General features: G+C 48.7%; 2 protein-coding genes across 3 annotated transcripts; one reads left to right on the plus strand and one right to left on the minus strand.

The window, feature by feature from the left end:
- Positions 1-3,512: 3,512 nt before the first annotated feature.
- On the minus strand, positions 3,513-14,954 carry TMEM59 (transmembrane protein 59). Of its 2 annotated transcripts, none has more exons than XM_068140648.1 (8): positions 14,739-14,954; positions 10,819-10,924; positions 8,691-8,785; positions 8,334-8,486; positions 7,421-7,505; positions 7,048-7,129; positions 5,237-5,345; positions 3,513-4,521 (listed from the first exon to the last, which is right to left on the minus strand). In XM_068140648.1, the coding sequence occupies exons 1-8, from the start codon at positions 14,931-14,933 to the stop codon at positions 4,366-4,368; spliced, it is 981 nt and encodes a 326-aa protein (XP_067996749.1). In that variant the 5' UTR covers positions 14,934-14,954; the 3' UTR covers positions 3,513-4,365. The 2 variants fall into 2 exon arrangements, with proteins under 2 accessions (XP_067996749.1, XP_067996748.1); XM_068140647.1 differs by having other exon boundaries at positions 7,048-7,132.
- Positions 14,955-15,048: 94 nt separating this feature from the next.
- TCEANC2 (transcription elongation factor A N-terminal and central domain containing 2) lies at positions 15,049-24,934 on the plus strand. Its single transcript, XM_068140649.1, has 4 exons — positions 15,049-15,254; positions 16,618-16,759; positions 18,720-18,913; positions 23,502-24,934. The coding sequence occupies exons 1-4, from the start codon at positions 15,153-15,155 to the stop codon at positions 23,688-23,690; spliced, it is 627 nt and encodes a 208-aa protein (XP_067996750.1). The 5' UTR covers positions 15,049-15,152; the 3' UTR covers positions 23,691-24,934.

A 24,934-nucleotide genomic window follows, 5' to 3' on the forward strand; every position in this document is an offset into this window, starting at 1 on the left:
ACAATACAGAAGCAGGACAGACTAAGGGTTAAAACCTGCCCATCTTAACTTCTGGATCTGTTTCTCTTTAAAGAGGAAGTTTTAGTTCCTAATCAGAATGGATACAGGAGGACTATTTTGAGCCTTCAAGAAGCTTATTAGGTGACTGTGAGTCTGCCAAGAGCCAGGTCAAGCAGGCCAGCTGTGCATACCCCAACAGAACAATCGAGGATGGAAATGTTTAAAACACGGAGCAAACCCACTCTGGGAGGCAAACACCCGTTAAGACCTGACATCTATCACCACCTATGTCCTACACCAAGATTATCCAGGCAGCTGGTTTTTAGAGCAGTTACCCCACATCAAACATAGTTCAGAAAAAAGAAAGTAAAAAGAGAATGGGAAAATAAAACCAAAGAGTTGATGAGCATGAGGCAACAAACACAAGCAAGATCCCCCTGGGGTAAAAGCAACAGCCAGAGATCAGAGAAGCTGAAGAGTGAACATAGATCAAGACATCCAGTCTGACAGGAGGCTACTGTTAATTCAAGCACCTGGGAAGGAAAAAAAAAAAAAGAATAAAAAAAAAGGAAAAACCAAACAAAAAAGAAAGAAAAAGATCACCCACGCACCCATCCTCCTAAATGTGCCCTGGCTGTTGGTGCCAGCAATGAGCTGCACACCCTTGAGAAGGTTGCTTCATTTGTGTCAAGATGCTTCCATTTGAAATCTGACACAAACTCAGTTGAAGGCATGCCTAAAGAGACTGGAAAACGCTTCCCTCCTGCAGCTTCAGTAATTTAAGGCTCTTCATTTAAACAGTGGCCTTGGGCAGAGCTCAAACCCAAAATGCAGCCTCTGAAAAATGAAGATGTTGGGCAGGCAAACATTTAACCAGAACTGAGCAGGACAAGCTGCTTTGCAAAGCCAAATGCCAAGACTGCTTAAAGAGCCCATTTAGATCCAAAAGCCTGATAAACAGTTCAATTACTGCAGCCCAGCCAGGATCTGCTTTTACTGAGGGAAGATACTTTGACAGGAGCTCCCAAGTACACCACTTAATTTCCCCAGACTCTGGGCCTCTCTGGAAACAGTAGTGCCAAGTGACAGACTGCCACAGGCACAGAGCATTCCCGAATCCTGGCTTCACTGCACAGATCACTTAACTGAAACGTCATTAAAAGGCAAACAAGAGAGGGAAAAACCTGTGTTGAGTTTTCCCTGCTTTGTCTTTTCTTCATAAGAAGGACAGAGTTGGAGAGAGTCCAGAGGAGGCCACAAAGATGAGTCAAGGGCTGGAGCACCTCTGTTGTGAGGGTAGGCTGAGGGAGCTGGGGTTGCTCAGCCTGGAAAACACTCCAGGGGGACCTTAGAGCTGCTTTCCAATACCTGAAGGGTTCCTATAGGAAGGCTGCAGAGGGGCATTCCATAAGGGTGTCTAGAGACAGGACAAGCTGAGGGTTAGACTGGATCTTAGGAAGAAGTTCTTCAGTAGGAGGGTGGTGAGACTCTGGAATAGGCTGCCCAGGGAGGTTGTGTATACCTCCTCCCTGGGGGAGTTGAAGGCCAGGTTGTATGAGGCCTTGAACAGCTGAATCTAGCTGAGAGGTATCCCTGCCCATGGTGGGGAGGTTGGAGCAGCTATGTCTGAGGTCCCTTCCGACCTGAGCCATTCTCTGAGTTTCCACCTTTCTTTGTGCGCAAACACCACACCAAACGAAAGCAGAAGCTGTTGAACGCAAGAGCCAGGAACATAGGCAAGAAAGACAAACATTTTGGAAGAGAAAGTTCAGTGAAATGAAATCTCCAAGCTGACAGAGGTTGTGCTCTACACACTTGGAACAGGCAAGCAGCCTTGTTTTCAGGAAGCTGTAACACTGCCTCTGCAGTTACACACAGCAGCGAAGAAAACAACATTTACAACAGAACTGAAAACATTTCCCTGCCAGCAATTCACTCAGAAAACCTGGGATTGCTGATTTCTCTTTTGGAAAGACAATCCCAGCCACTAGTGCTGAGGGGTCAGGCAATGCCCACTGAACCAACCCCTTAGTTACAAGCACATGTAACTATCTGCTGCACAAATGCCACCCGATGCTGCTCCAAGGGGAACCCTGGCACCCAACATCCAAACAGTGCCACATGCTGAGGTTTGCACCACCTGAGCACATCCTGACTGAATCACTCCTGCAGACAGAGGGATTTCCCACTCCAGATACAAAGCTTCAAATACACCACACCAGCAATCCCCACAACAGGCATGCCTGAGCCCTTTCCAGTAATGCCACCTACACACAACAATCTACTTTCCAATGGCTGCTGGCACCCAAATTGCTGGGATTTGATGTTGTCCCACTGAAGAAACTAGCATGAAGAGGTACCACCAATTTAAAACTTCAAATGGCAACTTCTGCAACAGAAGCAGCCTGCTTAAACCAACATCTCTTCACACTCAACTCCTTGGCAGAAAACCCACTCCAGTGCCTCCAGGCTTCAGTTCTCAGCAGCACTGCAAGCTTACTCTGCAGGCACATTCCTGCTTGGTGGCCCCTGCAAAGCTCCATCAGCTGTAGTTATACAACCACCAGCTTACAACCCAGTGAGGAATGACCACTGAACTAGTATGAACCAGTTTTAAGAGAGGGACCACCACACTGCACCCTCCAGAACCTCTGCAGCTCTCACTAGAATTCAAAGCCTTAAGGGATGTTGGGGTTTGTTTTAAACCATGTAATCAACATGAGGAGTTGGAGATCATGCACCTCAGCCAGCTTTCAAACACTTACAGAGAGCCCCAAAACAAACCACACACATCCCCGCTTTGTCAGTGCAATGGGAACCAGCACGTAGCCATCTCCTCCAAGGAGAGAGCTGCAAAAGAAGCATTAGAGACATAGAATCACAGCCATAGAAAGGCCTAGGCTGGAACAGACCTTAGAGATGATCTAATCCAACCGCCCTGCCATGGGCCCCAGAGACACCTCTCAACTAGCCCAGGTTACTCAAGGCCCATTCCAACCTGGCCTTGAACATCTCCAAGGAGGGGGCATCCACAACCTCTCTGGACAATCCATTCCAGTCTTGCCACCCTTGTAGTGAAGAATTTCTTCCTAAAAATCCAATCTAAACCTATTCTCATTCAATTTAAATCCATTTCCCCTTGGACACTCTTGTAAAAAGTCCCTCTGCAGCCTTCCTGTAGGATCCCTTCAGGTACTGGAAGGCAGCTCTAAGGTCCCCCTGGAGTCTTCTCTTCTCCAGGCTGAGCAACCCCCACTCCCTCAGCCTATCCTCATAGCAGAGGCATTCCAGCCCCTGTATCATCTTTGTGGCCTCCTCTGGTCTTGTTCCAACAGATCTATGTCCCTCTGACAGTGGGGGCACCAGAACTGGACACAGAAATATGAGGACATTGTTGTGGTGAAGTGAATCGTGCAGCAAACCCAAGTCACGCTGCCAAGGAGAGGAATGCCACAGGCAGGCTTTCAACCGGAGCCTGCTGTGGGCAATGAAGAACCACAGGGAAAAAGCTCTGCAGCCAACATTTTTCTATACAGTCAACTTTATTTGTCTGTTCTCATTTCTCAGGAATCAACTTGTTTCTGTAAAATGAAGTTACAAGACTAGTGCAAGTTAATCAGGAACAGAAAGCAGAATTTCTTCAGGGAACACAGGTGCTAACTTTACAAGCAAGTTAAGATGTAAAGGCTCAAAAAGGTTGACAGAAGAACTGACCATGTTATGCTCCTTGTGTGAAGGGATATGTCCAGAAGCTTTAACTTAGTTTCCATCTCTCACAAACTGAGCTCTAGCCTGCAGTACCTCACAAAAGCTTTTCCCACCTTGGATATTGCCACACTGTAGGGAAAAAAAAATAATAATATATATTTCTCTTTCTTTTTGTTGTTGTTTTGTTTGTGCATGGACGTTAACAAGTACCAAAAAAGTAATCATCAAGAGAGAATTTGATACTCTTTTAACTACAACAGAAAGTGCAACACTAAAGAGACAGCTCCTGCCTACTTAACATTTCATCTACCTTTACAAAGCTAACTCTGAATGTACACATCACATCCTAGAACACACAAATCGGTCTGGAAGTGTCCTGGCAGAAGTATGGAAAGCATGCTTACAGCTCTGGTAAGCAAAGAGACACAGAGCAAACACCAGTGAGAAGGGATTACGTCTGGAAACAAAGAGAAATTCGAGAGGTCTGAATCTTCACTACTGGTTGAAAACAAAATCCCATGACATCTGTTGATTCTGCAGCTTGATTGGCATTGAAGGACTGGCTGCTAAGCTTCTCATCTGAAGAGCCACCACAAACAATCAAGAGCTGCTAGCTCTATTAGAGTTAGTTTATTGGATCCACAGAAGACCTGTTTCTTAAATTGCAGATTGAGCCAGATTGACTTTTGCAGGAAGAGGTCCTACTTCTTCGTGCTCTTCATTCTTGCATCTAACCACCACAAGTGCAGAGGAGGGATATCTGTTCAGTTTTTGTTCATTCATGTATTCCAAATCTCCATAGATGCTCAGCTTCTGAAACATTCAAACAATTTACAGTGAGACAGAGACTCTCCATACCGTGAATGAAATGCAACTCATTCCATGGCTGCACTCCTGATGGCTGCAGCCCTTCAGCACAAGCTAACTCAGGCTTTCTGTAACCTCTGAAATTCATGGCTGGCACTAGAGTTGAGTCAAAAGAAGTGCATTAAATCCCCCAGAACTCCAGCAGGTAGAGTGCTTGTACTGTGCAGATACTCTGAGAGCTTTGCCTGTGCCAGAAGTGCAGGGACCTCTCTGGGCAATGAGTGGAGATGTCAGTTCAGCCAGTCCTCCTCTGATCAGGGTCTTCTGTGCACTTTTCATTACTGATTCACCTGGATCAAACCTATAGTGGGTTCCACCTCCCCCATCCCACTCCCACTAAGGGTTTATCCCCAGATAAATTAGAAGCAGCCTGCATTTGTTCAGAGTAATCTGATGGATGTCAAGAGCAGAGCACTACCAACCAAGAGGTATCATATCTAGGCTGAGGAAGGCTCGAAGCACCAACTGCCCACAGGAATAAGGAAGTTGCCTATCTCCAAAATCATTATTTAAATAAAACTGGCTTGATAGCCACACCCACAAAATAAACCCCCGCTTTCTAGATGAACCTGCTTCCAAAATGTCTCTTACTCTCTAGACAGCTGCAGCAGAGCAGGAAAGTAATGAACACAAGATAGCCTGAGTCAGAAAGCAGCCTTACCTCCGAGGGAACATACTGCTCCACAGCTGTGGCTACAGTGGCGCAGCAGATCCAGAGCAGCACCAACACTGACAGCACCAGTGTGGTGGTTAATATCCAACTGGAATTTCTGAAAGGAAGAGAATGTTACTGAATTTCATATACTGAGTACTAGACAATGGTCTAAAAATTTCAGCTCCATTTGCAGTGCATTTCCTGCTGATTCACCAGTCTCCAGCTCTTCCAGCTGCACAGGCCCCTTCACACTCCTGGGTACTAGAAGACCTCATTAGTATCTGACTTGAAAGACACCAAAGACTTTCTGGATTCTGGTTTTTTGCCATCAACATACTCCCATTCACTTATCAACACAGATTTTTCTGTCTTGTATTTGGGCTGCAGTTTGCTGATCCTTCAGGTGTAAACTTTTAAAGGAGAAAGTAATCAGAGTGAGGGAAAGAACTCCTCTCTACTCTGCTCTGCTGAGACCCCACCTCCAATACTGCCTCCAGTTCTGGTATCCCCAGCATAAATGAGCCCAGAGGAGGGCCACAAAGATGATCCAAGGGCTGGAGCACCTTTGCTATGAGGATAGGCTGAAGGAGCTGGGCTTGTTCACACTAGAGAAGAGGGTCTCTGAGGGCACTTTAGAGCTGCCTTCCAACAGCTGAAGGGATCCTACAGGAAGGCTTCAGAGGGAGCTTTCAGGAGAGTATCTAGAGACAGGGCAAGGGGGAATGGTTTTAAGCTGAGGGAGTGCAGGGTTAGACCAGATCTTAGGAAGAAAAGGACACAGTCTCAAACTGCACCAGGGGAGGTTTAGGCTCAAGGTGAGGAGAAAGTTCTTCACAGATAGAGTTGTTAGCTGTTGAAATGTGCTGCCCAGGGAGGTGGTGGAGTCACCATCCCTGGAGGTGTTCAAGAGGGGACGGGACATGGCACTTGGAGCCATGGTTTAGTAGTCATGAGGTCTTGGGTGACAGGTTGGACTTGATGACCTTTGAGGTCCTTTCCAACCTTATTGATTCTATGGTTCTAAGTTTTTCAGTACAAGGGTGGTGGGACACTGGAATAGGCTACCCAGGGAGGCTGGTGTTGAAGGCCAAGTTGGATGAGGCCGAGTTTCAATCTAACAGATTTGTAGCACCTTGAGATCTTACAGCACAGCAAGGGGCATTATGCAGAATGCTGTGTCCAGTTCTGGGCCCCTCAGTTCAGGAAGGACCTCAGGGAAGTGCTTGATAGAGTCCAGGTCAGAGCCACAAAGATGCTGAAGGCAGTGGAACATCTGCCTGCTGAGGAAAGGCTGAGGGAGCTGGGGCTCTTTAGCTTGGAGCAGAGGAGCCTGAGGGGTGACCTCATTCACGTTTACAAAGACGTGCAGGGCAGTGTCTGCTCGGTGATGTCCAGTGACAGGACAAGGGGCAATGGGTGCAAGCTGGAGCAGAGAAGGTTCCACAGGAACAGAAGGGAAAACTTTTTCCCTATGAGGGTGCCAGAGCCCTGATGCAGGCTGCCCAGAGATGTTGTAGAGTCTCCTTCTCTGGAGACATTCAAAACCTGCCTGGATGTGTTTCCTGTGTGACCTGCCCTGGTCATCCTGCTCTGGCAGGGGGGTTGGACTGGATGGTCTCTGGAGGTCCCTTCCAACCCCTAACATTCTGTGCTTCTGTAAACATGAATCCACCAAAAGAAGTGTACCAGCCGGTCCTGTGAAGCATCACACCACACAGGAAACCTCCCTAGCTGAGGCCCCTTCCCACCCCTATCAATGTATGATTGTGTGACTCTCATTCTCCTCAGCAGGTACTGCCAGGCTAGAGCATACATACATGGAAAGACACTTGAAAAAGCCTTCGGTTTCTCGCTCTTCAAAGAGGCCTCTGTAGGGCTGGGAACTCCCTGGGTGCAGGTCTGCTGAAATACAACAGCAGAAAAGAGCAGTCAGGAAAGCACCACAAGAGAAGACCCAAACACCACACAGTTTGTCAACACAGAGAGGCTAAGAGGAAGATTTTCAATGGCTCTAGCTTGCATTCCCAGCAGAGCCTGGTTTGTACCACAGACTTTGCTGTACAGCCTGCACAGCAAACAATTATATATCAGCTTGCTAAAAACCTGCTTTCACATGCCACCTGCAACCGCTTGCTTTATTTTCCCTTGCACTTTTGCATTTGCTCTTCCAAAGCACAAAGAACAACTTACAGGCTGTTTTACCCAGTGACAAGGATCCTCTTGAATCTGCAGCTTCCTGCTCGAGCTGTGGAACGTACTGTACTTCTGGCTTTGACTAGAACAAAAGCAGGAGTTAGGAGATGCTGCCTGCAAACTTCCACTCACCTCAATAATTTCCACTTTTTCAGAGCTAATATGGAATTTATTCTGGGGTATATTAGAAAGGCTGTGGTTAGTAGGTTGAGAGGTTCTCCACCCTCTCTACTCTGCCCTGGTGAGGCTGAATCTGGAATGCTGTGTCCAGTTCTGGGCTCCTCAGTTCAAGAAGGACCTCAGGGAACTGCTTGAAAGAATCCAGCACAAAGTCCCAACAAACAATAAGGGAGTGGAACATCTTTGTTGTGAGGAGAGACTGAGGGAGCTGAGGGCTCCTTAGCTTGGAGAGGAGGAGACTGAGGGGTGACCTCATTCATGTTTATAAAGATATAAAGGGTTAGTACTCAGAAGATGGAGCCAGGTGATGCCCAGTGACAGGACAAGGGGCAATGGGTGGGAAGTTGAGGCATAGGAAGTTCCATGGAAACAGGAGGAAACTGTGATGGAACAGTCTGCCCAGGGGGGTTGTGAAGTCTCCCTCTCTGGAGATATTCAAAACCCACCTGGATGTGTTCCTGTGTGACCTGTTCTAGGTGCTCCTGCTCTGGCAGGGGGGTTGGACTGGATGATCTTTCCAGGTCCCTTCCAATCCCTAACATTCTGTGATTCTGTGAAGTTAACCTTAAGGCATGCACCACTTTCTCAAGTTTGATCTACCACCTCCCCCAGTCCTGAAGGCAGTGAAGCACTAGCAAAAGTGAAACACTTTTGACTGCTTAAAGTCTCTTTTGTGACTGGAAGAGTTAACCATTTAGCAGCCACAACACCAATGAAAAAGAGCAGGCACCTGGAATATGACAATTTTGCCATCATCTGCCTGAAGGTAGAAAGTCCACGAGGATGTTATGAAGCTCTGAGCCGAATCCATCATGTCACTCCAGAATGATCTCACCAGTGTCAGAGGAAAAAGGAGATGAATTCTTGGCATCAGGGACATTAACTGCAAGCACAACAACCGCAGGTTTTCCATTTGATTTAGGTGAAAAGGACGGAAGACATGTTCTTGCTCACCCCTCACCCCATGCCCCGATTTCAGTCCTTGGGAAGGAAGATCCATTTTCCATTTGAAGAAATGTAAGAAGAGAGAAGACATGCTGAACAGAAAACAAGTGGGTGGTATTTGAAAAACATGTCAGCTACTTACTTGCTCCTGCCTTAACTCGGCAAATGGCAACTGGTTCTGGCATCCAAGATGGCAAGCATATTGTTCATCAGATTGGGAGTATGCTTCAGTACAGGCTGCAAGGGAGAAGTTCCCCAAATGAGAAGATAAATTCTGCATTTCAGTTAAGAAAACATTTTCAGTAGAAGCTGGAATAGAAACAAAGCAGCAGCCAAAGGACTGGCAATCCCTTTTTGCAGGGGAAGACACAGCAAGCGCTCCAAGGGCAGAGCTTACTCTGAGGACTAAGGAAGGTTAAGGAATCAGAGCTCAGACAGAGGAGGTGGCTGAAAACTGGATGCAACCAGAGCAACCAATCTGGCCAGACTCAGGGATACGAGTTTTCAGTCACCTGTTCACTACCACTTTAGTTTCCCTTCTCCATATCAGGTAAAACATTCCTTTTTACCTCAGAGAACAGAGATGGAATCCCCAAAAGAAGGGCCATTAAAGCATTAAACCTCTCTGAGGTCACAGCATCACAGGAAAACCAAAGGAGCATTTTCCTACTGGTGTGAAGAGCACAGAAACTTCACTGAAAGTATTCATGATCTTTTTTTTAATAAAAAATGAAATCCAGTCAGTTTTACAGACAGCTTCCATGACTTGTTCTCTAAAGATCCTAAAGACCAGGAAATCTAAGTTATTCAGAGAGAAAAATGTAGATTATTCTGCCCATGGAGAAGTCAGACAGTACATGGGCACAGCTCCTCCTCAAAACTCCAGAGGTGAGGTGGACAATACTGCAGCTCCACCTGAGCTGAAGAACCAAACTGACTAGCAGCACAGAGGACAGCAGCTCTCCCAGCTTTCCATCACCATAAAGGCCACAGAGCTGGCATGAAGCAGGGCATCAGCAGCTAAACATTTGAGTATTGAGCTCACAGCACCTGAACTCTGTGGTATAACTGCCACCAAACTAATGTTTGTAGGCATAAAGAAGCATCAGAAGACAGAACTGAGCAGATCAGCCAAGATGCATCTTGCCAAGCACAGAATACTTAGTCAGGGCACCAAGCAGTCTAACAGATTACAGAACATAAGCCAGCAAAAGACAACAGTCTCAGGAAGGAGGGTTAGAACAGAAAGTAAGCAACTGTTCAATTACCTCTACATGTGCTCTAGCGCTTCATTACCCTTTTTATGGCACTCTTTCCTGCCTGGTTTGACAACTAGACTGACATGCTGTACCCACAGTAACACACAGTGTATGACAGACTCCAGCATTAGCCCATTCTTGGAGCATTTAGTGCAGTTTTGTGTCACAGCAGCATCTTTGCATGTCAGGCTCTCTACTTGCCAGCCTTCCCTCAGCTCTCTAAGCTAGCCACTAGCCTTCTTGTTTTTATGAGCTACTGAGAGGATGAAAGCCTCCTTTGAGTGCTGGCTTGGTGCTTAATTGTAGCGAAAATACAGAGAGCAGCTACCTGAATCAGCTGCCCCAACATGAGATGAAAGCTTTATACGATTCCAGCCCCAGTATTAACTGGCCTATGGTGCACAGAGCTCATCTTCACTGTGACACTTCTGCTCTAACCCAGATAATCTGAGAGAATTAGTCACCAGGATTTAATGACCTACTTCAAGCAAAACATGTACCTCATTCCCAAGAGTTTAGCTGCAGGTAAACCTCAGGAGGCCACAAGTTACAAGGCAGACTGCACATTAAGATGTGTTCTTATTCTGTCTGAAGAATTCCCTTCTACATGGCAGTTTGTCAGGAATTGTAAATGGGACCGATTGCCACATGGAATTATTACAGGAAAGCTGTGAATCTGACTGGATTTTTTCCCAGCCATTTTGTGTTTCCTATGACAGACTGCAGTACAATGAAGCATTCCCTATTTATTTACAGAGATTGATGATACTTCAGAAGCTCAGGAGAATAGCAACAGTGAGGATCAGAGAAGGAGAAACCCAGAGACACCAACCAACCATCACCCAAGCTTTTTTAATACGCTGTACATAAAACTTTAGGAAGCTATTAAACAAAACCAGAAAGCAACTGAAGCAATCCCACCAGCTTAATACCACCCTCTCAGATGTTCCTGCTCTTCCCTGAGTCATGCCTCTGTGTTACAGGCTGTGGAAGGAGTCCTGAAGCCCTTACCAGAGTCGCATTCCAGCTTGGTCCGATTCAGGTCAATGCCATCGTCCACAAACTGACAAATGGAGAAGAGTCTGCAGCCCCTCTGGCACGCATACAGCTCCTCTTCCTGGGGAGGCACAAGAGAAGGCTGGCACCCCTCCATCCCACAATACACTGTGAGGAACCAAAGGCTTTTGGTGGTTGGTTTTTTTTCCTTTGGTTTGGTTGTGGTTTTTTGGGGGGTTTGGGTTGCTGGGGTTTTTTCCCCTTTTATGCAAGTACTACACAAAGCCATCCACCAGAGCATCATCCTCCACCCCTCTACTAGAGCTAGAACCATAGAATGGGCTGGGTTGGAAGGGACCTCTAAAGCTTATGTAGTCCAAGCCTCCTGCAGTCAGCAGGGACATCCTCCACTAGATCAGGTTGCCCAGAGCTCTGTCAAGCCTGACCTTGAATATCTGCAAAATCAGAAGCCTGACCTTGAGGATCTCCAAGGTCAGAAGCCAGCTAAAGATGACACTAAAGATGATCCAAAATAAAACCAAACACACCAATGGATTTATTTCAAGCAGAGCTCCTCATTCTTCACTGGGGCAGACCTGCTTTTCTACCTCCAGTACTACAACTGTCAAGCAAAGCTGCTCTGTATTTCCTATAAAGGCATTGGATTGAATAATAGGAGCTGCTGTTGTGAAAGATCTACTGATGTTCAACCCTACAAAGAATTCTTCCAGCTCAAAACTTAAAACACTAAAACCCAATGAGACAGGAAGGGGCGGGGGGAGGGGGAAGGAAAAAAGGAGTCATTTTGGCAGTGCATTACAATATATCTGATCAGAACCACAGCAGCTGTAACAATGAGATTATCTTTTGATGCACTGTACCAGCATCCTGGTTAGCTGCTTACTGGCCAAACCAGTCCCACAAACACACATTTTTTATTACATTGAGCTGAAGGGGAAAAGTGCAGTTATTAACATGATGCAAAACACTGAAGATCTACACCTGATTCCAATAGCTGAAGGGATTCTACAGGAAGGCAGGAGAGGGACTTTCCATAAGGGTGTCTAGAGACAGGACAAGGGGGAATGGTTTGAAGATGAGGCAGAGCAGAGTTAGACTGGAGCTTAAGAAGAAATTCTTCATTAGGAGGGTGGTGAGACTCTGGAATAGGCTGCCCAGGCAGGTTGGGGATGCTTCCTTTGTGGGGGTGTTGAAGGCCAGGTTGGATGAGGCCTTGAGCAGCTGAGTCTAGTTGAGAGGTGTCCCTGCCCATGGTGGGGGGGTTGGAGAAGGTGATCTCTGAGGTCCCTTCCAACCTGAGCTATTCCAGGACTCTATGATACACCCAGTATGATACACCCAGCATTTCTTCTGCCCACAGTACCAAAGGGATGGATGTATGTCCACTTTCCACATAGGGTGCTGCCCATCTCGCACAACTACAGCCAGCCTCTCTTACCTAGGAGCTCCGGCTGCTGCTAACACCCTAGCATCAGTCAGGCCCATCAAACCCACTAATCACTTCACCACACAAATCAACTGCAGCCAGCTGCTGTACAGCTGGCAAATGGACTCTGAACTAATCTAACAAAAACTAAACACACCACACCTTGCTGCATAAGCTACTGTAAATTAAGTGGCCATTATCACAGAGCACTGGAACAGGCTCCCCACAGAGAGGGAGGTTGTGGAGTCTCCTTCTCTGGAGACCTTCAAGCTCTGTCTGGAGGTGCCCCTGTGTGACCTGTGCTGGATTCTATGGTCCTGCTCGGGCAGGGTGGTTGGACTCAAAGACCTCCAGAGGTCCCTTCCAAACCCTAAGATCCTGTGATTGCCTCTCACCACAAGTTCACATCTTTACAAGTCTAAATGTAGAAAACTGTGAATTTAAGTTAAAGCTTCCCTCCGACAACGTGGCTTAGATGATTATGGTGCTGCAGAAAACATGCTCTGTAATTTGATATCCAGACAGGATTGCCTTTAGCAGATATATTTTTATGGCAGTCTTCCATGGGAGCCTCAGTGAAGCTTGCTTTACTTTCCAGCGACAACTCAACCAATTCCCTTTTGTGACAAACAGACTAAACTCAAAGGAGGAGATGAGTCTCTTATCTGACAGCTCCATCAACACTCACACAATTCCAAAGCACAGTAAAGTTCTCAGAGATATCAGCCTTCTTTCAACAAGTCTGGTAACAAAACCAAAAACATTGTACCAAACTAGAATGGGAATGCACTGGGATAATGTTTAGTCCTATTTCTTGGGTTTAATAGAATCACAGAATTGTTAGGGTTGGAAGGGACCTCAAGGATCATCTAGTTCCAACACCCCTGCTATGGGCAGCAACACCTGCCCATGACAGTTTTCTCCTGTCATCCCAAGCAGGCACCCAAAAATGCCCTAAATGCAGACATTAAGCTTGCTTCTATTCCACACAACTCCCAGCTGCTTCTCTCTGTGGGGCTACCTGCATCAGCTGGAGTCACAGGATCAGAGGATGTTAGGGGTTGGAAGGGACCTCTGGAGGTCTTCCAGTCCAACCCCCCTTCCAGAATAGAACTATAGAATCTAACACAGGTCAGGTCCTTGAAAATCCACAGAGAAGGAGACTCCACAGCCTCTCTGGGCAGCCTGTTCCAGTGCTCTGGGACCCTTACAGTAAAATTCTTCCTCATGTTGAGGTAGAGCTTCCTGTGCTGTAGTTTACATCCATTGCCCCTTGTCCTTTCACAGGGCACAGGTGAGCAGAGACTGTCCCTGCCTGACACCCAGCCCGCAGATATTTATAGCCAGTGATTAGATCCCCTCTCAGTCTTCCCTCCAGACTAAACAGCCCCAGGTCTTTCAGCCTTTCCTGATAAGGCAGTGTTCCAACTTAAGCACCACATAAAGGCAGACAAAGCTCTGTTACTTAACAGTGTCACTATTTCCACCTGGCTGCTGTCCTTGTGTGAAGGCTGCTCCCATCATTTAGAGTTCAACCTGCTCCATAGCTGCAGCTGATAATAAAGCACAATCACCAGGAAAGAGGAGATTTTTGGTGCCAGATTTTCCAAATACAAGCCAGCAGTTCAAACCTGGACAACAGCTTGAACCAACAGCAAGATCTGGAGTATGAAATGAGATTCCCATCAGACATTTTATCATTAGGTTAAGAAAATTCCGTGCAAACAAATCAAAATACAGGCTGAAGGCTCTGATAAGCTACTCATTTATCACCGTTTACACTTCACCTTTCAACACCCAAGCATCACACTGGCACCCTGGCTCGGGATCTCTGGCCTGTCATGAACACAGCACTGCTTTAGCACCTCAAAACATGCAAGAGCCCAGATCACAGCTGCCTCTTTATGAGCAGGAAGAACAACAACAACAAAACAGGCAGCAGATCCTCCAAATCCACAGAGGTACCCTGCACTAACAGAGCTACCCTTTGAAAGCAGCGTTTCTTTGGCAAGCTACAACCTCATCGTCTGTTTTCAAACCGAAGTATCTGTCCGCAGAAGTCACTGCGTTCGCTGCTTTGTGGAGATGGAAATCTAAGCCAGCTGAGACCTGCCACGGAAGAACAGCAGCGGGCTGCTCCCTGCACCCGAGCACGGCGAACATCAGCTCCCTGTATGTTTATGCCTACTTAAAGACCGGCCCAGCACTGCTTGAGAAAACACGCAGGGGGGCCCGCCCGGAAAGGGCTGCTGCTGCCCGAGGAAACCCGGCCTTCTGCCGCGCTCTGAAGCACGGAACAAGGGGCGGCGGGGGAGAGGGGCAAGCGACAGGCGAGGCGACAGCCGCGCCGGGGAGGCCGGATCCGTGCTGCCCGTCAGCACCGCAGCACAGCTCCCGGGGAAAGGAGACGGGGAGAGCGGCCGAGCCCGGGAAGGGGCTGGCCCACCGAGCGGCGGCGGCGGAGCCGTGAGGCAGGATCCGCCCGTACCTTGGGGTAGGTGTGTAGGGAGTAGGTCAGCTGGCAGGCGCGGTGACACGACGCCGTGTTACCCAACACGGAGTCAAAGGCTTCGGACGAGGCGGCAGGCAACGACCCAGCTGCCTGAGGGCTGCTGCTGCCGCCGCTCACCAAGAGCGCCAGGGCGATAGGCAGGCAGAGAAGGCTACCCCGCCGCGCCGCCATCTTCCTGCTCCTCCTCCCGCAGGCCCCGCAGACAACAGCGTTGCGGCAATCTCGCGAGATTTACCACCGCCGCCTCCGCGCGAAGCATGCTGGGAGACGTAGTCAGCTCCGTGGCACTGCCTCAGCCACTCGTCGGGGGCTCCTCTGCGGCGGGAACTACCGGCGGAAGGAGCGGAGCTTCTGGGAGAGAAGGCGGAAGGCGGGCGGCAGTGCGGCGGAATGGATCGGTTCGTGGTGCGTCGGCCGCGCTGTCCGGAGAGCCCCCGTCGGGCCGGGCCGGCTCCCCGCGCCTACCGGCAGGCCACCCTCGAATCCCTCAAGGCAGGTGACCGGTACCGAGGGGGAGTGGGAGGGGTAGCAGGGCTCGTCCGGGCCTGAGTAGGGTGGTCTTCACGGCGCCGGACGGTACCGGGAGTAACCACAGAACCGCTGCCTTCGAGGGCAGGAGGTGAGGCTTTCCGGCCTGGCACTGGGGCAGGGCCACGCTGCTCGTCGGAGGCTGTGTGTAAGCGTGGCTGGAGCACCCCGGGAGGAGCCAGGCTGACCCTGAGGTGCCCCGGAGAGAAGGAGGTTTGGGCCTTTGCCAGGCTGCCTTCCTGCCTCTGCACGGAGGTGGGCACTAATGCCAGCGGAAGGCAGGCTTTCTAACCCATCTCTAGTTCCAGTTCTTTATCGAGATCTTCTCGGTGTTGAGGCAGCATCCTTACAAGAGAACAGGGCAGGGAAATACTAGAAAGGTGCAGAGGTTCTGCTGCACTCAAATTTGTTTCCCTAAATCAAGGTAATTTAGAACTTGTCTCCTGCCTGCTTGTTTGGTGTGGACAGAACTGGAGCATAGCCAAGGGACACCACCAGTTTCAATGTTGCCAGCTGACTCCCATAAGGAGAGCCCTTCACTTGGGTTGTACAGTGGGCCTGTGCAAGACCTGCCCAAAAGCTAAGTCCCTCTTTGCCACCTGTTTGTATAAAAGCAACAGGAAAACATTTGCTGTGCCAAAGAGCTTATTAACACAAGGCAAAATGTAAGAGAATAGTGCCATAAAGCACCCCAGCTGTCTGACCACTGCTGAATCTCTGTAAGATGCCTCTCTCCCAAAATAAGAAGCTTGCAGTCAGTTCCTTCAAGGGCTGTGGCAAAAGGAGGGTGAGAAGCACTGCTGATGTCCAGCGTACTCGAGTTTGCTTGTGTGTTCCTTAATGCATCACTTGCTTTTGGCAGGGGGGGTGGGTTCGATGATCTCTAGAGGTCCCTTCCAACCTCTAGCATTCTGTGAGTCTGTGATTTCACTCCCTGCTGGCACTATTTGAAGTTGAAAGCCAATCTGAGCAGGATTCAGATTCTACCAGGTTTCTGAGCTGCCTCCCTGTAACTCCCTTTGCCTACTAAGAGACATCTAAACAGTGCACTCCTTACATTCAGAATGCCTCTAGCAGACGCTTGCTGTTACATGCCCAAAATTTGGCAGACCAAGCTGAAGCATCTGGCTTTGTTTTCTGGTGACTTCAGTCCTAATTTGCAGGAGGCTCAAATCTGAAGCAAGTACCCATCATGTATCATGCTCTGGTTCATGCCATACTCAATAATTCATGTGTTGATAACCGCTCCATTAGCTGAGCTGAAGCCAGTGGCCTTTTTTATAGCAGGATATTCCACATTCCTAATGGCTTTTCTCTCTTTTTTCAGAGAGTTGTGGTTGTGGAAGACATAAAACGATGGAAGTCTATGCTTGAGCTTCCTGGGCAAGAGAAAGAGCGTCTGATTGAAGCTCTGGAGGAGCTGAAGAAGAAAATACCTTCCAAGGAAGTGTTACTCTCAACAAAAATAGGTATGTGTTGTCAGCTTTAGACTGTGACTGTCAGGCTGTCTTGTGTCTGCTTGGCTTGTCAGTACACAAGAGACTAGCTTGCAGGCTTTTTAAGAAGGAAGTGTAGCTGCCAATAAGAAGTTGTTACTCCCCAGCCTGCAGCTTTCAGAGCTGGCACTGAAAAAGTCAGCCAGCTTCTAATTCCTCCCAGCTTGCTGCTTATTACCAAATCCTGCATCACCTTTTCTGTGGTCAGATTGTTGCAGAGTTCTTCTCAGGCATCTGCTTGTCTTACTCCTGCCTTGCCAGGACTCATTTACTTGACCTGGCTGAATCCTCTCAACATGCAAGAAATTCTCTTCAGATTGGCCCAGAAGTGCTCGCTGCATCCTCGCACTGAAAAGCCCCCAGCCGATGGGCAGCTCCATGCAGATGATGCAGCCTGATGCCTGCCTCTTCCCTAGGACTTGGGAGAGGCATAATGAGACCTCATGGTCCCTGCCTCTGCTGCCCGTGCTGGGCATCCTGGCGTAGAGGACAGTCGTGCTGGTCTTTGTCGTCAGCACAGCTGGGCCTCTATTTGAAGAGCCCCCTTTGCCAGAGATAAGGGAGATGCGATCTGCCCCTTTCCCCGTGCTCAGGAAACGTTTGCTTTGCCATGCTCAGCTTACTCAGGCTTTTCAGAGTCTTTTCGCAGTGCCTGCCTGAAGACGGCCGGGCTGCAAGAGCCACCGAAGCCTAACAGTGACACCTCCTGGCCATCAGCGCTAGTGGTCAGAGAAATCCCCACGGCCAGAAGGGCTCCTTTGTCTCCTTTCAGAGAAAAGACTCTTCTGCTCCACAGACTGGAAGGATTCTGATTGGAGTCACTGTGTGATGTTTGTGTGTTCATAGAACGGCTCAGGTTGGAAGGGACCTCAGAGATCATCTCCTCCAACCTCCCCACCATGGGCAGGGACACCTCTCAACTAGACTCAGCTGCTCAAGGCCTCATCCAACCTGGCCTTCAACACCCCCAGGGAGGCGGCATCCCCAACCTCCCTGGGCAGCCTATTCCAGAGTCTCACCATCCTCCTACTGAAGAACTTCTTCCTAAGATCCAGTCTAACCCTGCTCTGCCTCAGCTTCAAACCATTCCCCCTTGTCCTGTCTCTAGACACCCTTATGATCAGTTCCTCTGTAGCCTTCCTGTAGGATCCCTTCAGATATTGGAAGGCAGCTCTAAGGTCTCCTTTCTCTTCTCCATGCTGAACCCCAGCTCCCTCAGCCTATCCTCATAACAGAGGTGCTCCAGCCCTTGGCTCATCTTTGTGGCCTCCTCTGGACTCTCTCCAACAGCTCTGTGTCCTTATTCTGCTGGGGACACCAGAGCTGGAGGCAGTACTGGGGGTGGGGTCTCAGCAGAGCAGAGTTAAGGGGCAGAATCTCCTCTCTTGCCCTGCTGGCCACACTCCTCTTGCTGCAGCCCAGCACAGAGCTGACTTCTGGGCTGCATGAGGGCACTGCTGGCTCATGGGGAGCTTCTCATCAACCAACACCTCCAACTCTTTTTCTCCAGAGCTACTTTCCACCCACTCTGCCTGGATCTGTGCCTGTTAAGGTGCTATAGCCACTAGCAACAGGGCTTTTCAGTTGAAAATCAGCACTCTGCTGGCCAGTCTTAGAAGCTTTCAGCAGATCTAGCCTCTCTGTAGGAGATGAGCATAGTCCTGATACCTAAGTGCCCTCCCACACCGTGGTGGCTCAGGAAGGTAATTTTCACATGCACAGATCAATTCCTTGCTAATTGCTGAGGCAAAATCCACTGCAGAAGGCAGGGAGTGAGAAGTGCAGGCTTAATTCCTAGTAATTTTCTGTTTCCCTGTGTGTCAGCACTGGGGGTGGGGGTTTGCTGCAGTAGCAACATGTGGCTGCTGTAGCACCAGTCCGCTCCTGCCGGCCCCCTGCTGCCGGCCCTGAAGGAGCTGTTGCTGTTTTTCAGGTCACACCGTGAACAAGATGCGCAAGCACTCGGATCCCGACGTGGCTAACCTCGCCAGAGACATCTACACAGAGTGGAGAACCTTCATCAGAGACCATTCCAACAGGCCCTCAATAGAGGTCAGAAGCAATCCCAAGACCGAGGCTTTCCGGAGGAACGCGCGGAAGCTGCTTTGTGAAGCCCTGGATCTAGAGGTAGCCTTCAGCTCCCATTTGTCTTTGGCTCAGAGACCTCTTTCCTGTAAAACTAAACCTTTCACCAACTAAAGTTAAAACCTTTAAGCCAGGCTACATCTTATGAGGACAGAATGAGGGAGCTGAGGGCTCTTCACCTTAGAGGAGCCTGAGGGGTGACCTCATTCATGTTTACAAAGATGTGGAGGGTGAGTGCCAAGAGGATGGAGCCAGGCTCTGCTGGGTGATGCTCAGTGACAGCACAGGGGGCAGTGGATGGATGCTGAGGCATAGGAAATTCCATGGAAACAGGAGGAAGAATTATTTCACTGTGAGGGTGACAACACTGGAACAGGCTGCCCAGGGAGGTTGTAGAGTTTTCCTCTCTGGAGGTACTCAGAACCTGCCTGGATGTGTTCCTGTGTGATCTGCTCTAGGTGATCCTGCTCTGGCAGGGAGGTTGGACTGGATGATCTTTTGAGGTCCTTTCCAACCCCCAACATTCTGTGATTTTGTGAAGTTAAACCTTTCTCAGCCATAGCTAGTGTGGAGCTGGTCATTTACAAAGAGCTTCATTTTCCAGCAAGGGAATTCTTGGGTCTGTTGTTATCATTTGTGCCCCTGTGACGAGGAGGATATGGAACTGTTGCAGCAGATCCAGAGGTGGCCACAAAGATGATCAGAAGGCTGGAGAACCTCAGGGGACAGGCTGAGAGAGTTGGGGTTGTTCAGCCTGGAAAAAAGAGGGCTCGGGGGAGACATTGTAGCCCCCTTCAGGCATTGGAAGGCTGCTCTTAGAAAGCTGGGGAGGGTCTTTTTACTTGGACTTGTAGTGACAGGACAAGGGACAGTGGCTTTGAGTTGGAAGAGGGCAGATTTAGACTGGAGATGAGGAAGAAATTATTTACAGTGAGGGTGGGAAGACACTGGAAGAGGTTGCCCAGGGAGGTTGTGGATGCCCTTTCCCTGGAAGTATTCAGAACCAGGTTGGGTGAGGCCTTGAGCAACCAGGGCCAGGGGGAGGTATCCCTGCTCATGGCAGTGGGGTTTGAGCTAAATGATCTTTAAGGTCCCTGCCAACCCAAACCATTCTGATTCTATTAACCAAGCAAACATGCTAATTGTGAGGTGTGTTTGCTCTCATTTGCACAACCCAGCAACAGCAGTTAGTTGTGAATTTGCTGCAGCTGGGCTTTACAAGAGGAGGAGAGAGTCAGTAAAGTTGTTCCTACTACTTAACAGCTATGAAAGCAACACTGGGACCTTTTTGGGTGGTTTATATTTCAAGTAATTAAACATTTGTAAATTCAAGTTCTATTGCAAAGAGGTTGACAGTCTAGAAAGTGGTGCTAAATATCAGATCCCTCAGGTATCTTTAAGTAAATGAAGAGGGCTTTTCTGTAAGGCTTAATGACTAGTTTGTTTGGGCTATGAAATGCCATAATAATTATCCTTTTTAATTTACTCATCCTTAAAATGGCAAGTGATAAGCACTCAAGAGTTTCAAAGCTTTGTGCTTGCTAGGTATGAGAACAACCTCTCCAGCTTCCAGTCCAGGAAGCTCTGGGGAGACCTGACAGCAGCCTTCCAGTACCTGAAGGGGGCCTAGAGGAAGGATGGAGAGAGACTGTTTATAGAGGCCTGCAGTGACAGGACAAGGGGAATGGCTTATACTAGAGAAGGGCAGATTTAGATTGCATATCTTAACTATGAGGGTGGTGGAACACTGCAACAGCTTGCCCAGGGAGGTGGTTGAGGCCCCATCCCTGGAGATATTCAAGGTAAGGCTCAATGAGGCCCTGGGCAGCCTGATCTAGTTGGGGATGTCCCTGCTGACTGTGGAGGGGTTGGACTGGATGACCTTTGGAGTTCCCCTTCTGGCCTGGACCATTCTATGATTCCATCTGGACTTGAGAATGGATGGCTGTGGGAATGCCTTGGGAAGTCAGGAGTTCACCTTTGCCTGCTGCTGGGTCAAGCTTGGTTCTTGGAAAGCACACCTCTGACTGCTGATAAAGACTGGTAATAAAACCTGCACTTACAGGACAGGCTGTGGTACCCCCCTGCCACCGAGGCACTCATGAAACAGACAGCAACAGCCACTGAAAGCTCTGAATTCATTACACTTAAGTCTGCTCTCCTTCTAGCATGGTGAAATTACCATTTTAGCTGTCAGCTCTTGCACAACTAATGGAACTGTTTGGAGACATGGACCAAAATGTGCACACACTCACTCAGGAAAGGAAAATCTCCCCACTGGTACCCAGATATACTCACCAAGGTAGGGGGCAGGAAATCTCATTGCAAGGGGGAGAAGTTCCCACTGCAAAGGCTGCTTCTGTGTGGAGAGAGCTCCTCCTCTCTAGCAGAACTCATTTAAATCCTTGCAGGTTTGGCTGCTTCATTAATTGGGGGGCTGAGACCTTGGAGCAAACAAAAGAGCTCTAGACACAGGGGCACCAGAGACAAGAAGCTGATCTTTATCAGCTTCTAGCAAGCCTCAGCTTCCTGTTCTAGGTCTGTCAGGACCCTGTGCTTGTGGGGGGTCAGTTTGTACCTGCCATATCCCCTAAAATGAGTAGTGTTTGCTAAAGCAGAATTGCCTCTGACCAGGATTCACCTGGGATCACAGCAAGGCAAACCACCCTTCTGGCTTGCAGCCTGTCCCTGTGTGTGCAAGTGAAGCTTACAGCAGCAGATGAACAGCATGCACAGGCAAGGGAGCCAAAGAGGTCCACCAAATGGGGAGCAGGGGCACCTGAGAAGCTGAGAAAAAGGAGAAGGGAAGGTGGGGCTGAACAGATCCAAAGAGCTTCTAGAGCTGCCCAGCAGAGGAGGGATGCTGCTTGGCACAGTGGAATCTGCTGCATGCAAAGCATGGGAGATTCCCCACCACAAAGTGCAGCAGTGAAACGAAAGCCATTTCTTGATGGGGAGGGGAGTTTTTCTTAAGCTGTGTTAAATGACAGGGCTTGGCACACGTGGAAGCAATAACTACACAATTAACATTTAGCAAATCCCTTTCTGCATTCTTAATTACCCCTCCTTCTACACGGGGAGAGCCCACATTTCCCTTTATAGCACTGGGCAGAGCTGCCAAGCATTTGGCTTATGGAATCAAGAGGAGAAGAGCATCCAAAGTACCTTCTATCAGCGAGATCAAAAGCGAGCTGCTTTATGGAGATAGTGCAAGGCAGCTTCTAATTTCAGCTGAGCTTGAGACTCAAAGCTAGCTGCAGATTAAGCTTCCTGTTGTGATGGCAAAGTCCTGCTACCCAGCTGGAGATGTGGATGTGTTCCCTGCTACTGACCACGCTGCCTCGGTCTTTAATTGCCAGGCTGGAATTAAATCGCTCTTCCTGTCACGCTTCAAGTAATTTTCCTTGAATCTCAGCTGATTAATGAAGAAAACACTGAGAAGCACCAAGCTCCAATCAGTTGGGTCTCCTTATTTGTGGTAGTTTTAGGCTGTGCCTGGAAAATTTTCCACAGATCTTGAACAGAAAGTAGTAAGAATGTAAATAAATTACTATTGGACATAAAAAGGAAAATACTGCTGAGTTCTCAATAATCCCATTGGACACATGCTTACCTGTGGGGGGTTGAAAATTCCCCCCCCACCAACATTTCATTGCCAGACCAGCCCAGTTGGAAGCAAATGAAAGCTGTATTTACAAGCAAAACTACAATCTACAATGAAATACAATTAATATGTACAAAATATCATAGAAACATAGAATCAATAAGGTTGCAAGAGACCTCAAAGGTCATCAAGTCCAACCTGTCACTCAACACCTCATGACGACTAAACCATGGCACCAAGTGCCACGTCCCATCCCCTCTTGAACACCTCCAGGGATGGTGACTCCACCACCTCCATGGGCAGCATATTCTAATGGCTAACAACTCTGTGAAGAACTTTCTCCTCACCTTGAGCCTAAACTTCCCCTGGTGCAGCTTGAGACTGTGTCCTCTTGTTCTGGTGCTGGTTGCCTGGGAGAGGAGACAGAATCAACCCCTTCCTGGCTACAACCTCCCTTCAGGTAGTTGTAGACAGCATTACATCATAGAAAAAATCATGGAATCAATGAGGTTGGAAAAGACCTCAGAGATCATCAAGTCCAACCTGTCACCCAGCACCTCATGACTAACTAAACCATGGCTTCAGGTCTCCCCTGAACCTCTTCTCCAGGCTAAACAGCCCCAGCTCCCTCAGCCTCCTGGTTTTGTCCTCTGGCAGATAGTAACTTGTGCTTCTGCTGGTTTTGCATTCTTGTTGTGGTTAAGTAACTAACAGCAACTCCAAGCTCGCTCTTTTGTCAGGTGTACAGTGGGAGGGAAGGGAGCAGGGAGTGAGGAAGCTGTTAGCAGCCCCCTGGTTCTGTCCAGGGGTGTTCTTGTGTTGCTTATAAATTGTACAGCTCTGTAAATATTGTCTCTTTTGTACCTATTTGTTGCATTTCATTTCTAGATTGTAGTTTTGCTTGTAAATGCAGCTTCCTTTGCTTCCTGACTGAACTGTATCTTGGGGTGGGGGGGGGGAGGGCAGAATTTCAACCCACTGCATTATTAAATGCAAAGCTCCACTTCTGTGTTTGGCTGTTCTCAGGTGGATCACCCCCTGGCCGAAGCTCTGGAGCAAGAGGCGTTCCAGGGCTGCTCACGCCTGGTGAGCGTGCCCTACCGCCGCACCGTGCGGGCTCTCATCTTCTGCCTCAGGCACCGGCCTGAAACCCGGGCACAAGTCAGGGCTGGCACACTCCCTGTGCCTGCCTTTGTGCAGAGCCAGAAAAAGTAAGGTGTCCTGCTTGCTCCTGGGGAAGAATTTCATGTGCCTGTGTCTCCGTGGGACCAGGAGCCCCTCCTGCAGTGTGAGTGGTGACAGCGGTGGATCACTTGGCACCACTCCGTGAGCAGGGCTGCTAAGACAAGAGCTGCTCATGATAAAAGTGGGGCTGTAAGTCGGACTTGATAGAGTTCCACCTGGGCTCACTGCAAGAGAAGTTTCTTCTCCTATGCTGACTATTTTCCTGCTCCAGACCCATCCTTGATGACTCACCTGTTTCCTCACACCTCGGTTTAGCTGCATCCCTGATCCCTGATGTGAATCTTCACTGCCTAACAGAAGGAGCAGCTCTGTGCTGATGGGAAATACTGGGAACTCAGGGTAATGGGACTAAGGGAGAAGATTCCTGGTGGATAACTGCACACTCTAGTTAACCCTAGATCATAGAATTGTTAGGGTTGGAAGGGACCTCAAGGATCATCTAGTTCCAACCCCCTGCCATGGGCAGGGACACCTCACACTACAGCAGGTTGCCCAGAGCCATATCCAGCCTGGCCTTAAAATCTTCCACCACCTCCCTGGGCAACCTGTTCCAGTGTCTCACCACCCTCATGGGGAAGAACTTCTTCCTAACATCCAATCTGAATCTACCCATTTCTAGTTTTGCTCCATTCCCCCCAGTCCTATCACTCCCTGACACCCTAAAAAGTCCCTCCCCAGCTTTCTTGTAGCCCCCTTCAGATACTGGAAGGCCACAATTAAGTCTTCTCAGAGCCTTCTCTTCTGCAGACTGAACAGCCCCAACTCCCTCAGTCTGTCCTCACAGGAGAGATGAGCCACTTCTGCTGCAGCTGGGCCACCAGCTGGCTGTTTTGCCAAGCTGGGTGATGTCCCTTTGCTGCCTTCCAGAGCTGCATGTAAAATGAGTGTCAGTAACTTGCTATCCCCAATTCCATAGGCTCAGGCATCCTGTTGTGGGCATTTTCTGGAGCCCTGGGGTGAAAAATCAAAATGCCTTGGAATATAGGTGCTATCATTCAGACTTCCATATCTTACTCATGATTTAAATGTGGTGCTGCTTCTTACTGTGACATGGGAAAAAAACTTGAATTTTGTAAATAAAATCAGGTTCTGAACAAAATATTCCTTGGAAAGGCCTTTTGTTTGTTTGTTTTGTTTTAAATAAACTCCAAGAGGAGCATGGTTCAGAATGACTCTGTGAACACATTTAATCCTCAAACTATGGTTTGAAATCC

This window comes from Melanerpes formicivorus, unplaced genomic scaffold, assembly GCF_026170545.1.
Source record: "Melanerpes formicivorus ecotype bairdi unplaced genomic scaffold, bMelFor1.0.p_v2 SCAF_7, whole genome shotgun sequence".
In the NCBI taxonomy this organism is placed as follows: Eukaryota; Metazoa; Chordata; class Aves; order Piciformes; family Picidae; genus Melanerpes; species Melanerpes formicivorus.